Source organism: Phacochoerus africanus, chromosome 1 (assembly GCF_016906955.1).
Source record: "Phacochoerus africanus isolate WHEZ1 chromosome 1, ROS_Pafr_v1, whole genome shotgun sequence".
NCBI lineage: Eukaryota > Metazoa > Chordata > Mammalia > Artiodactyla > Suidae > Phacochoerus > Phacochoerus africanus.
The window spans coordinates 286,612,218-286,626,815 of NC_062544.1; the positions used below are offsets into that span (position 1 = coordinate 286,612,218).

Consider the following 14,598-nt stretch of genomic DNA (forward strand, 5'->3'; position numbering starts at 1 on the left):
ATACTACTCACACATGGTAAAGACAGGAAATTACAGGAGTTCCCATCGTGGCGCAGTGGTTAACGAATCCGACTAGGAACCATGAGGTTGCGGGTTCAATCCCTGCCCTTGCTCAGTGGGTTAACGATCCAGCGTTGCCGTGAGCTGTGGTGTAGGTTGCAGACGCAGCTCGGATCCGCGTTGCTGTGGCTCTGGCGTAGGCCGGTGGCTACAGCTCCGATTCGACCCCTAGCCTGGGAACCTCCTTATGCCGCGGGAGCGGCCCAAAGAAATAGCAAAAACACACACACACACACAAAAGACAGGAAATTACATTTCTACAAGCCTTACGTGTAAAAATATGTAGGAATTAGTTACGACCACCAAAGACTTTTTCGTTACGTAATCTCATAACCTCTCCTGCCAAAGAGCCGCCTAGGACCTCACATGAACATAACAAAGGGACAGGTTTAAACCTTCCCCTGCGCCCGGGGAATTTTAAGGCAGCGTCAGGTGGCCTGTCCAGTCAGGTGGCCTGTCCCGGAGAAGGCAGAGGCGGGCGCCTTTGTGCTGCGCGAGGCCCCCGCCTTGTGGCCAGACGGGAGCATGGCCACCGCCTCCAGACCAAACTCCCTCCCGGGTCTTCCCCATGAGGCCCCCAGCAAACCCGCTCAAACAGGTGCTCCAATGCATCCCAACTGCCCACCACAGTACAGGGCACCTGGTAAGCACTGTATCAATTTTGTCAGGCAAATAAATGTCTCTTCTTGACATATTCCTTCTGCTAATCCTTGGAGGAAAAAACACGTCTATTCTGATGATGTCTCATTCCTCTACAATGACAATACACTGCTTCTGCAATTTTTTTTAAACATCGGGAGCAGAAATAACACAGACAGTGAATGACCCATTACCAATGGTCAAGATGTTATCTGACCCAGCCTCAGTATCACAACAGAAAAGGGGCTGCCACCCAGCCCAGACTGCATTTCAACTGTGAAGCTCAGCATTCGAAACGAAGGAGCAATCTGTTCACTGTTAACTGAATAAAAGGGTGGCCCAGACAGCACATGGGTCGTGGGAGCAATCTAAACCACAGGCCATTCCAACACCCAGACACCTTCCGAAACCCACGCCCAAGACAGATGGAAGTTCCGGGGCCAGCGGTGACTGTGAGCCACAATACCAGGCCCCCAACACACCAAACACAAGGGCAACGCGCTACGATCCTTTTTTGATAGTTTTAAAAACATGAGAATGACCGTCAGTTTCCTCACAGGAAGGGTACAGAGAACCATACACAGGCAGGACATGAGGAGCCATAAGTGAAAAGTGGAGCTAACCCAGCCCAAGAAATTTCAACTATAAACAGGGGATCAATTTCTCCTACATTTGGAGTTCCCAGCGTGGCTCAGCAGTAACGAACCCAACTAGGATCCATGAGGACGCAGGTTCAATCCCTGGCCTCACTCAGTGGGTTAAGGATCCAGCATTGCCGTGAGCGAGGGTGTAGCTCACAGACATGGCTTGGATCCTGTGTTGCTGTGGCTGTGGTGTAGGCCGGCCGCTGTAGCTCCAACTCAACCACTGGCCTGGGAACTTCCATATGTCATGGGTGCAGCCCTAAAAAAAAAAGAAAAAAAAAGAATTTCTCCTAAGCTTTATTATCTGGCACGTTTATAATACATTATTACTATAACACAATAAATTATCAGATATTTCATGTCAACATGAAAATGTTTTCATCAAAATAGCTCAATAACACACTGTAAGTCAACTATACTCAAGTAAAATATAAAAAATTAAAATAGGAGTTCCCATCGTGGCGCAGTGGTTAACAAATCCGACTAGGAACCATGAGGTTGCAGGTTCGATCCCTGGCCTTGCTCCGTGGGTTAAGGATCTGGCGTTGCCGTGAGCTGTGGTGTAGGTTGCAGAGGCAGCTCGGATCCCACGTTGCTGTGGCTGAGGCGTAGGCCGGTGGCTACAGCTCCGCTTGGACCCCTAGCCTGGGAACCTCCATATGCCATAAAAAGCGGCCCTAGAAAAGGCAAAAAGACAAAAAAAAAATTAAAAATTAAAATAAAAAATTAATTTTATAAATTTTTAAAAAACAAAAAAGCTCATAAAGAGTCTCAAACCCAAAACAAGCACTTTTTTAACAGGCATCCACTTTTAACTTCTTATTACCAACAAGTTTTTAAAAGAATTTGGAATGAGCTCCTGATGGAGTCCGTCTTTACTCTGAGCTAAGATCCGGAGGGGGTACTAGTTTCCTAGATTGGCCCTGACAAGGAACCACGAACCGGGTGGCTTAGAACAGAAGTGTCCTCTCTCACCCACCTGGAGGCTACAGTTCGATATCAAGGTGTCGGCAGGGCTGTGTTCCCTCTGAAACCTGTGGGGGAAGAGTCCTCCCGCCTCGTGCACCTTCTGGCGGGTGGGTGACCTGGACCTGACGCTGCCTCTGGCCCCGGCCCCGCCTCTCCGCACAGCCTTCCCCCCTGAGCACCTGCTCTGCACCCAAAAGCCTCCTTGCATAAAGGACCCCAGTCATCCTGGACTGGGGCGGCCCGAAAGACCCCATTCTAACTTCATCGGCCTGTCCGAAAACATAAATTGAAAAAGTGAAAAGATGAGAACATTCCAGATTCATTTAAAAAAACAAAAAACCTCGGGGTTTAAATGCACTTCCAGCCAAACGACACTTTAATTAGCTGTCAAATTTTTAAAACAAACCCAGACGGGTGGCGTGGCGGAGAGCTGGAACCAGAATATGGAAAGAGTACGTCTTCCTGCACTGCCAAAAGTCTGCTTCTTCCTCGAACAAAAAGGCCACGGGAGCACTCTCAGGAGAGGAAAGCGTGTGACCAACAGGAAGCTGCCTTGTCACATGCCCACACTGGAGCTCCTCAGCCTGCCTGGGACTGCCCGGGAAAGGACCCATCCCACCCCTCCCACAGCCCCACTCCACCCAGCAGAGCTCGACGAGGGCTGCGCATCCAGCCAACACCTGATGTACCAACTGAATTCTGCCGCAGAAAACCACCACCTGGCTTGCTGACCTCAACTGAACTCCAATGAAGTATTTTCCAAACCAGAGAGTCAGGGAAGCTCGGTTTTCACGGAGCGCATAAAACACGATGCTACTAACTGGGGGGGCGGGAGTGACCCCTGCAAGTCCCACAGGTCTCACCCCCCCCCCGCCCCGCCTTGCCCCGGGGCCCCCGTCAGTCTGCTCTCTCCCTTCCCAGCCCCCGCACTCAGGACCGTCACCTCAGACCCACTCTGCCCGCTGCTCTGCCCCAAAGGCTGACGGCAGCGTCCATCGCAGCCGAGCACCTTTGCTCAGGGCTTCCTGCTGGATCTGAGCAGTGACATGCCCACAGGAGACAGGACAGGCGCCAGGCTGGGACACCCACTTCCCCACGGCATCGCCCCTGCCCGGTCCAGCAGCAGGGACCCCCGCCCTCCAGCTGAGGCCATGGTCCTGCCCAGCACCCACCCTTCCACAGGTCATGGGCCTTCACTTCCCTCCGCTGGTTCCCCAAGCCCTGCCCACCTTTGTCTGTCATCTTTTTTTTTTTTTTGGCCACCTGGCAGCATACGGAGTTCCCAGACACGGAGCGGCTAGGCTGAGGAGGGAGCCTGTGCGCTGGAGAGACGCACCCATCCCACTGCACTGGGGCGGGAATTCCAGTCTCATCAAGACGTATTGTTTACCTTTCCTGTTCCCTGCCCGCCAGGACCCAGGACGGGGACTCGATGCACTTGGATATTGTCTCATTTGAGCCACAATAAACCTTCAGTTGAATTAAATAACCTCTTGGCACTCACTCTTTAATGATTAACCCATCTTCTTTTTTTTCTTTTTTGTCTTTTTAGGGCCGCACCCTCAGCATATGAAGTTCCCAGGCTAGGGGTCAAATCAGAGCTGTAGCTTCCAGCCTACACCGCAGCCACAGCAACACTGGATCCAAGCCGTGTCTGCAACCTACTCCACAGCTCATGGTAACACTGGATCCTTAACCCATGGAACAAGGCCAGGGATCGAACCTGTGTCCTCACGGATGCTACTCAGATTCATTCCCACTGCGCTGCATGGGAACTTCAATGATGAAGCCATCTTTAATGAGTCTCCCTCTAGTTCACGTTTCTTTTTTCTTACCCATGGCATGTGCAAGCCCCACACCACAGCAGCACCCCAAGCCGCTACAGTGACACCACCAGGTCCCCAACTCACTGTATGCGCCACAAGGGAACTGCCCCTCGGTTCATGTTTCTATGGGCCAGAATGATGCCTCTTTGAGCAGAAACAGAGGTCCCCTCCCTTCTCAATGATATGAAACTCTTGGAGTTCCCGTTGTGGAGCAGCGGAAACGAATCCAACTAGGAACCATGAGGTTGTGGGTTCGATCCCTGGCCTCACTCAGTGGGTTCCACCGTTGTTGTGAGCTGTGGTGTAGGCCGCAGACATGGCTTGGATCTGGCATTGCTGTGCCTGTGGTGTAGGCCAGTGGCAACAGCTCCAATTGAACCCCTAGCCTGGAAACCTCCATATGCCACAGGTGCGGCCTTAAAAAGACAAAAGACCAAAAAAAAAAAACAAAAAAATAAAAAAGACATTGAACTCTTGAGAAATTAGCTTTGAAACACCCCACTTTAGAAATCCTGTAGTACAGGGCTTTTCAACCCCACAGCTAAGAACCCAAGTGCCTCAGGGATGCTTATGGTTCTGAAAAGCTTTAACTCATATTTCCACTTTACAGTGTTTCATTGGCTGGGGGGGGTCAGCTGTTTGGTTCTGGCTGTGGCGTGCAGTGGACTGGCGAGGGGTCTCAGTTCCCAGATGAGGGATCAAACCCGGTCCACAGGAGTGAAGGGGCCGAATCCTGACCACTAGACCACCAGGGAGGTCCCAACAGTAAGTTTTGTAAATGTTTTATTTGAAAACAATTTCACTCATTTAGAAAATGTTGCATAAGTAGAAATAACACAAAGAACACCCACATACCTTTACCCAGCCCGACCTGCTGTTAACATTTCACCACATCTGCTCGTCACCCGTACCACACACATGTGCACACACGATGTGTGTTTTTAGCCAGTTTGGGCTACGTTACATAGACTGTGGGGCTTCTCTTCTAAATACTCCAGTGAATGTTTTCCGAGAGTAGAGATGTCCGAGATACCCAGCATCTAATGTGTTAATATGTCAGCTTCAGATATATCACTACCTTTATCTCATCCGCCGGCGACGTGAGAATTCCGTCAAATGACCTAAAAGCACGGCAGCCCTTATGGCACCTTCCTTCGGGTACAGCATCCAGTCTAGGATCAGGCATCGCACTTATCTTTAAGCCTCCTCTAGCCTGGAGCACCTCCACAGCCTGTCTTCACTGTGTGCTATCACGCGGTATCTTCAAGCACTTAAAAACCCTAACAGTGGCCATGAAGAACTCCCGTTTGCAGCCAGCAGGCGATGCAGCCATCAGCCTTCCCCCAAGAAGAACGAGAAGAGCAGAACTGAGACAAGCCACGAAGAAGGTGTCTCCAGGCTCTCGGGCGTTACCGCGCCACAGAGAGGGCTGCACTGCAGCCAGCGAGCCCGACTCCCCGCCGCCTCACCCAAGGCATGTGCACATTCCACAGCCGCACAGGCAGAGGCGGCAAGGCAGGCATCTCACCATGCTGGGGATCGAGCACCAGGAGGCCACCGGGACCAGGGCAGCCCATGGTCCTGGAGAAGACAGACGCACCGAAAACGAAGCCGATGCCGCGGCACCTCTCCCGGCAGGCCCGCGGCAAGGTGGAAGCTCAGAGAGGCCGTGCAGGCAGACAGGCGGCGAGTGGCGCAAGGCCGGGAGGCCAAGCAGAGCCACCCTCGGTCCCACCGTGCTGGAGGGGCGGGAACTGAAGGTCAGGGCCGGCCGCGACAGAGGGGCTCTGGGAAACAACCAAGCTCTGCTTGGTCCCCAGCCCCCCCCCCCCCGAAGGACTGAAACCCCACGAGGGAGAATGAACTGGAAACAGGCCAGCTCGAACGAGGGCCGAAACCAGCCATGAACCGGCTCAGTCCCTGGCTGGACTAGGGCGATCAACCCTGACTCTAACAGACGGAGAGAAACCAGGGCAAAACACCACCACCCAGGGCTTCTTCAGGTGTCACGTTACCATCCACTCATCAACGGAAAATTACCAGGACCTCCACGAGGAAGAAGAGACAGCGCAACCACATCAACGGATCTAGGGACCCAGACTCAGACTTTAAAAGAACTGTGATCAGCACGTTCCAGAAAACAGGCAACAAAAGTTTCATCGGGAGCTAGAATAAAACCAACCAAGAAGAAAACCAATACAGAAATTAATAAATACTAATATCAAAAATAATTTTTGGGGGGTCTTTTTGCCTTTTCTAGGGCCGCTCCCGCGGCATATGGAGGTTCCCAGGCTAGGGGTCTAATCGGAGCCGTAGCCACCGGCCTACGCCAGAGCCACAGCAACGTGGGATCCGAGCCGCGTCTGCGACCTACACCACAGCTCAGGGCAACACCAGATCCTTAACCCACTAAACAAGGCCAGGGATCGAACCCGCAACCTCACGGTTCCTAGTCGGATTCGTTAACCACTTCGCCACGACGGGAACACCTCAAAAAATAATTTTAAAATAAATAATGACACCAGTAAAGAACAAGACCCCACCTAAATGACCACTGTAACAGAAAGACACTGTGGCCCAGGAGAGACAATCCCCTTTTCTGTAAATGGTGCTGGGCCAGTGGGTGACACATGGCTAGCGGACAGCATGGATTATACAACACCTCCACCATCCCAGAACGTTCTACTGGCCCGTGCTCACGGAGGCGAGGTGCTGCTGTAGACAGCAGTTACACACGTGTTCCCACGGTGGCACGCCGGGATCAGCCGTGGGTCTGCAGCCCTGGGATGCAGGGTCCATCCACAGCCCAGCACAGTGAGTTAAGGATCCAGTGTTGCCACATCTGTGGCACCTGATCCCTACCCTGGGAACTCCAAATGCCATGGGGTGGCCAGGAAAAAAAAAAAAAAATGCACAAAATAACTTTCTCTCACTGCTAAAAATTAGTCAAGTATGTCTCCATTCCATCATGGGTACACTACTTTGTATTCTCTGCTGATACTCAATGAACAAGACAAGGCTGGTTCACAGTATTAACACTTAAATGTCTTTAAAAAAGGAGTTCCCTGGTGGCCTAGCGGTTGAGGATTCTCCCTTGTGGCATGGGTGCAAACCCTGGCCTGAGAGCTTCCAAATGCCACAAGCATAGCCAAAAAAATTTGAATACGTATCTTTTTAATACACATATATTTGAACAAATGTTAAAAGGTTAAAGCTAATGTTGCAGAAATAAAGTAATTCCAACTCCTCGGAGACTCTAAGGAAATACCTGACAGACTGCCACTAAGGCGTCAAGTTGTTTCCAACATCTCAAATGCAACATAATGCATTTGGAAAGTGATTTCTATAAGACAATGAGTATTTAAAACGAGTGGCTTTTTCGTCACCTCTCTCCAAAATGAACACCTGCCTTAAACTAAGGCAAGAAATTTAATAATTTAAATAAATTTGTGATTAACTTTGTGATTTAATCACGAAACAAAAACATCTGACCCCTCTGATTTCAAGCTTCAAAATCAGTTAAATTGAAAACCATCCTGGAGTCCCCATCATGGCTCAGTGCTGAACGGATCTGACTCGTATCCATGAGGACACAGGTTTGATCCGTGGCCTCACTCGGTGGGTCAAGGATCCGGCACTGCCGTGAGCTGTGGCGCAGGTCACAGACGCACCTCAGATCCGGCGTTGCTGTGGCTGTGGTGTGGGCTGGCGGCTGCAGCTCTGATTGGACCCCTAGCCTGGGAACCTCCATATGCCGCAGGTGTGGCCCTAAAAAGATAAAGAAAGAAAAACCACCCTGATGTTGCAAGGTGAGCTGTTTAAAAAACGTTACCATTTGCCACTCCTTATCTCTGTGCTTCTAAACTATGGAGAACGTTAACTTTCGCTTACTTTACACATCCGACAACCGTACACACTACATAAACATCTCCTTTAAAAAAAACAGGACTCTTGGGAGTTCCCATCTTGAATCTGACTAGTGACCATGAGGTTGCGGGTTTAATCCCTGGCCTCGCTCAGTGGGTTAAGGATCCGGTGCTGCGGTGAGCTGTCGTGTAGGTCGAAGATGTGGCTTGGATCTGGCATTGCTGTGGCTGTGGTGTAGGCCAGAAGCTGTAGCTCCAATTAGACCCCTAGCCTGGGAACCTCCATAAGCCCCAGATGCGGCCCTAAAAAGCCAAAGAAAAAAAACAAAAAACACAGGATTCTTGGAGTTCCCTGGTAGCCAAGGGTTCAGCGTTGTCACTGCTGTGGCTCAGATTCGATCCCTGGCCCAGGACGTTCCACGTACTGCAGGTATAGCAAAAAAAAAACAAAAAAATTCTCTCAGTTTAAAACAAATTTGTGAACAGGAGTGTGGGTGGTGCCTCAGAACAAAATACTCAGCCAGGCATGGACAATCTAGCAGCAGTCTCTGCCCTCCCACCAACACATCCTCCAAGACGGGACTAAAACCACTCCAGCTGAAGGAAAAAGCACAGGTGCTATGACAGCCTCTGCCAGGAACACAGAACTAGTCTGGGCAGCCAAATAGGGAGGGAGTCTGGGCCCGAGCCCCAGTCCAATAATACAAAGCCTTTCAGGCCTTAGTACAGCTTGAAGGTTCTGGATGAAAGTAGATTTGAACGGGGGCTTTCCTTGTTTGTTGGTCTCTATCTGAAGAGCAAGGAGAAGGCACTGAAACTGACCCAAGCAGGGAATGATGTAATCAGGCGATGGAGACGGGCTGATGAGTTCCGGATGCATCCACGGGAGGAAAGGTACAGGACTTACTGGAAGACGTACTGGGGGTGGAAGGGGAGCAAACGGTGAGAGGCGAGGCAGGCAACAAGGAGGACCCTCGGTCTCGGGCTGGCTGGTGGGGCCCCGGGGAGGCTGGCAAGCCCGGTGTCCGGTGGGGTGGAGTGGGGAGGGCTAGCAGGAGTCAGATGTGAGGCAGAAAATGGGCCTGCTGTGAGAAAGTGAAGGTCTGGCCTGTGATTTGCTGGGCTGGGACAAGAGACACACAAGAGCTGGCTGTCACGTGAACAGGAAGCGATGTTTCTGTCAAGAGCACACTGCAGGAGTAAAGTGTCGTCATGCCCCTTCCTCCAGCGGCTGCTGACTGCTTGTACAGGAAAGGCCTCGTCTGCAAAGTCCTAGACTACGAGAAACTGTGCTCGGAATCACAGCAGCGAGGAGAAGGAGATACCCGCTCTCGCCTGCAGGACCGACGTCGCGGCGACATCCAGCCAGGGGAACAGCTTCCAGTGAAGGATTTCTAGTCACGGCCTTCCACCGTGTATCCGAATGTTGTGGTTTTCACAGCAACAGAACCCGAGTCCACGGCAGTGAGACCCAATGCTGACCCCATTCACACTTTGGGCTTAGAGGCCCTCAAAACACACTCTGAGGAGTTCCCGTTGTGGCTCAGAGGTTAAGAACCTGACTAGCATCCAGGAGGATGTGGGTTTGATCCCTGGTCTCGCTCAGTGGGTTAGGTCTTCGGCACTGCCGTGGGCTGTGGCACAGGTCACATGTAGCTCGGATTCCAGATCCAGTGTTGCCGGGGCTATGGTGCAGGCTGGCAGCTACGGCTTCTATTCGACCCCCAGCCTGGGAAGTTCCATATGCCCCACGGGCAGCCCTAAAAAGAAAAAAAAGCAAAAACAAAAAACCACAGCTTCATCTGCACTTCATCTAAACTCTGCCCTGCCCCAGATCCGGAGCAAATCTGTCCTGTCCCTTGCTGGCAAGCTGCCCAGTCACTCCGGTGTGTGGTCTTCCCACTGCAACGAGCCAGTGACCCGACCTCATCAGACCCAGGTCATTCCTGATGGGTGAAGGCTGATCAGGCTAAGAAAAACATTTAGAATTTGGAATGACTGTGAAGCAGACAAGAAAAAAAATGTCAAGGAGGAGTTAGACGCAGGGCCCTGAGCCTGGAGAAGAGATCAGGCTAGAGATAAAACCAGGAGCCAGCGGCACAGAGATGGTGAGAGAAGCTGTGTACGTGCACGGACCACTCGGAGACGCCGTGAGTGAGAAAGGGGCCGGGGCCCCAGGCTCCAGCCCCTCCACCAGCGGAAAGGCTGCCGCAAAGAGTGAATCAGCAAAGCAGCCTGAGAAGAAACGTCCTGAGAGACCAAGGGGAAGCGAGGCGAAGACACGGCTGGGGAGGCCAAGGAATGGGAGGCAAGCCAGCCGAAGCCTAACCTGGGTCAAGTCACCATGGATTAGCTCGCGGGCCCTGTTTCTTCTTCTTTCTTAATTTTATTTTTTTATTTTTATTTTTTGTCTTTCATCCTTTCAGGGCCGCACCCGAGACACATGGAAGTTCCCAGGCTAGGGGTCTAATCGGAGCTGTTGCCGCCGGCCTACACCACAGCCACAGCAACGCAGGATCCTTAACCCACTGCACAGGCTAGAGATCAAACCCACAACCTCACGGTTCCTAGTCGGATTTGTTTCCGCTGCGCCACGATGGGAACTCCTCGTGGGCCCTGTTTCAGTTTGATTCTGGCAGAAGACTAATCTCCAAAAACTGACTTGTGCTAACCAACTCATGACACACTGATGTATTTTCCAAAACGTTTTTATCACCTTGCATTAAAAAACATGACTACCCAGCGGGATCCCACACTCCACTGCTGGTCGGCACTTTCCCTTCCTAGAGATAACTGCAGGAGTGCCCTTGTGGCACAGCAGGTTAAGGACCCAGCACGGGCACCACAGTGGCTTGGGTTGCTGCTGTGACTCGGGCTCCATTCCTGGCCCAGAAACTTGGACATGCCGTGGGTGTGACCAAAAAAAAAAAAAAAAAACATACACAGGATAACTACCTGCTCTCGGGAGACGGCTGAATGAGCCTGAGAGCAGAACTGAGAAAATGAAGATGCCGGAGACCCGGAGCCACGGGAACCAGGGACGAGAGCACATTCGGCAGGGTCCCAAGGGGAACGAAGCACCCCGGGCGTTGACTCTACGGAAGAGACTGCCCACGGGGGAGAGCGCAGGGCTGAGACACCCAACGAGACCCAACGAGCGCAGGGAAGGCACCCACGTTCTAGCAGCTGCCCTGGAGCTGACAAACGAGGGGAACAGCGTTCCTGGAGCCCGGTGAGAGCTGGGACTGGGGGGGATGTTCGCAGCTGCAGAGGGAACGGGAGGAAACACCCGACCCTCTCCACCCACTGATGCCTTCCATCGGGCAGCCCCACTGGCAGCCAGAGAGGAAGCAAGAGGCACAGAATCCGCAGGAGCCCGTCTCCCAGAGCACAGCCCCGGGCAGCGGCGCGTGCACCTGAGGACGCCAAAGAGAATCACTAAGCAGGCGGGGACGGCGGTGGCCCTGAGCATCCTCCTCTCTGACGGGACGTGACTCCCCACCCGACCGGACGCGATGCGCACCGGGGCGTCCAGACGCCTTCTTGTCTGGACAAGCGCTAAAGATGCGACCTGGGCCCGAGACACCCCTCCCCCAGCGGCTAGGCCGTGAGGGCAGACACCGCCCTGCGCCGAGTTAGCCTTGACCGCTGAGGGCTGACTCGGTTGGAGCTCAGCCCCGACAGGGCAAGGGGCGAAATCCACCTCCAGGTGCCTTCAAGAACTCAGAGGGCCCTAGACTGACAACTGGTGTCCGTCTGAGTGCAAACCTCAGGACGAATGGACAAGTCCTTGAAATTTAAATCAGCGCTGGAAACGGACCCACCCCTCAACCCAGACACGGCTGCCCCCTTGCAAGGCTGCCACACAGCAAGATCCTCAATCGCATCAGAAAGGAGTTAATTTTTAGAGCTCTTCAGTCATAAAGGTAGAAAATCCCTCTGCCCAACAAGGAAGGGGGAGAAAGAAGAGCTGCTGCCAGATGCCCTGAGAGCTGGCGAGCCTTCCTCAGCACAAGCGCACACACGCGAGCCGGCTTCTCTCTCTGTCTGTGCCTCCGTCTCCCCAAACGTGATCACAGAAGCTCTAAGGGCAGCTCCTGGCTTATTCACCGTGGCCCGCCATCCGCAGGAGGCGAACCTGCGAGACAGACCGCCGGCCGGCACTGTCGGCTCGAGGTGGAGGAAGACTCACTTTTTTCCAGCATCTTCAGCTTCTGGAAGCTCTCCAGCACGTCCCCGTTGAGTATCCTGGGCAGGAAGTCCCGTATCTGCATCACCTCGGTGGTCAGGCGCTCCAGGTCCTTCTTTCTCACCCTGACAAACTCTTCTTTCGTCCCCACGTGCTGAAAGAGCAAGCGCATGTTGGCACCAGCGCGCTGCTCCTCCGACGGCCCACGCCAGCCGGGCAGCAGCCCGGTCGGCCGCGTCCTTCCGGAAAGCCTCGGGCTCCTGGCTGTTTCGAAAGCGCGGCTTCCCCGGAGGAGCCCTCGGCTCCGCAATTCCGCCTCCGGAGTTGAAGCCCCGGCCTCGAATCGCCAGCCAATTTTTTGGTGTGTCTTTTTAGGGCCACACCCGCGGCACAGGGAGGTTCCCAGGCTAGGGGTCCAGTCAGAGCTGCAGCTGCCGGTCTACACCGCAGCCACGCAGGATCCGAGCCGCGTCTGCGGCCTACAACGCCGGCTCCTTAGCCCACCGAGCGCGGCCAGGGACCGACCGCAACCTCACGGTGAGGAGTCGGCTCGGTTTCCGCTGCGCCACGACGGGACCTCCGAGCCACCTTTTTCAGGGCGAGCGAGGCCCTGTTCCCGAAGGCCAAGGAAAACGCCGGCAACGCTGTCCTAACGCGCCAGCACCAAGCTTCTCAGGAGGAAAGGCCCTTCCCGCCGGGCGCCAAGCGCTGGGCTGACCACCCGGCTCCGCACTCGCAACCCGCCAGGAGACGGGCCCCGGGCCCCGGGAGGCTGGGGCTCTCCCGGAACGCAGCTCCAGGGCGCGCAGCCGGAGGTGAGCTCCCGCTGGGGCCGCCAATCCGCCCCGACCCGCCGCCCCCCACCGCCGGCCCTGGCCACGCTGCCCGCAGACGACGCCCGGGGCCTCCCCGAGCCCCTGGGCAAGGCCCAGGCAGACCCGGCCGCGCTGAGCGCCGGGGAGCCGAGGGCAAGAGCGCGAACTCGCGGGCGGCCGCCCGAGCCTCGGCACTGACCCGGCGCGGCTCCTCAGCGCCGCCAGCCTCGCCCATGGCGGCGCGGCCTCGGCTCCGTGCGCCTGCGCGGGGGCGCGCGCGCAGACCCCTCACGCCGGCAGGCGCGGGAACGCGTCCACGCCGGGGTCAGGTACAGGGAGCCGCGAGGCTCAGACCTCGTAGAGCTCTCGCTGCATCGCGGTCCCCACGCGCCGGGGGTGTGGAGGCGAGATCCCGCGTGGGCTCGTCGGGCTTTGGCCGGAGTCGTAACTTGTTAACTGCAAAGAAGAACAGGGAGACCCACGTGTCAGTGTCCAGTGAAATCACTCGAATCGGGCCCTTGATGTTTGGCGAGGAGTGTTATTTAGACTAAGGGGCCATGCCTTCACGCGAAGCAGCCGCCGGCGGCCCCTCGCGCGCGCTCAGCTCCAAACTCCATTCGCAAAGGTCGAAGCCTTCTGACAACAGGCTCCAGCGGCGGCGGGGGTGTCTGCCCCAGATAAGGGAGCCTCAGTCCGGCCAGCAGGTTAAGTAACTGAGACGACCCCCATGGACTGGGAGACATCGTTTGGTCCATTCACTAGCCCCCATATGCCCACTGAGTTCGTAACATATGGTGCAGGCTCTGGGTTCAAAGGTACCAGTTACAGGAGTCCCCGTCGTGGCTCGGTGGTTAACGAATCCGACTAGGAACCATGAGGTTGCAGGTTCGATCCCTGGCCTCGCCCAGTGGGTTAAGGATCTGGCGTTGCCGTGAGCTGTGGTGTGGGTCCAAGACGCAGCTCGACCCCGAGTTGCCATGACTGTGGTGTAGGCCGGCGGCCATAGCTCCCATTAAACCCCTAGCCGGCGAACCTCCATATGCCGTGGCTGCGACCCTAGAAAAATACAAAAACACCAAAGAAAAAAAAAGGTACCGATTATCGCACAACTAGGACTTCTGTCCAAAGCCGGACACAAGCCGACACTGTCCGAGTCCCCGGAGTACGCGCTCTCCAGGCCCGCGGGTGCACGCACCAGCACACGCACCCAGTCCTCGCCCCGGCTCCGGGCGCCCCTCCAGGGGGCTGCCCGCAACCTCCCGCCAGAACCCCGTTCCCACCGCGGCCCGAGGAGGCCAACGTAAAAACTCGGTGCCCTGTATCTCCCGGGAACAGCTGCGAGTCAGTTGGATGGAGATTTTGTGAAGTGGGCAAGATTCTAGACCACGCAAAACTGGCCCTCCGTCTCTTCCCGGCCTACACCCAGCGCTGGCTAACCTCGCCCTCAACGGCCCGAGCCTTGGCGACCGAGAGGCGGCAGCGGCGGAGAGGCGCGACGCGCACCAGAGGAGCGTCGCTCCGCCGGGGCCCGGCCCGCAGCTCGCGGAACGCTCTGCGAGCGGCGAGCGGCGCCCTTGTGACGTCATCAGC

General features: G+C 54.9%; 1 protein-coding gene across 10 annotated transcripts in view; it reads right to left on the bottom strand.

Moving 5' to 3' along the window:
- HSF2BP (heat shock transcription factor 2 binding protein) overlaps window positions 1-14,598 on the bottom strand; it is an 84,850-nt gene that overhangs the window by 69,567 nt on the left and 685 nt on the right. For 4 of the 10 annotated variants that reach the window (XM_047797524.1, XM_047797490.1, XM_047797520.1 and 1 more), the window contains exons 1-3: window positions 14,446-14,577; window positions 13,208-13,464; window positions 12,197-12,347 (exon numbers count right to left, since the gene is read on the bottom strand). In XM_047797524.1, the coding sequence (XP_047653480.1) occupies window positions 12,197-12,347; window positions 13,208-13,243 (187 nt within the window). In that variant the 5' untranslated portion in view covers window positions 13,244-13,464; window positions 14,446-14,577. Of the gene's footprint in view, window positions 1-8,826; window positions 9,542-12,196; window positions 12,348-13,207; window positions 13,465-14,445; window positions 14,583-14,598 lie in introns of those variants that run through there. The other 6 variants (XM_047797502.1, XM_047797505.1, XM_047797508.1 and 3 more) reach the window with 6 other exon arrangements.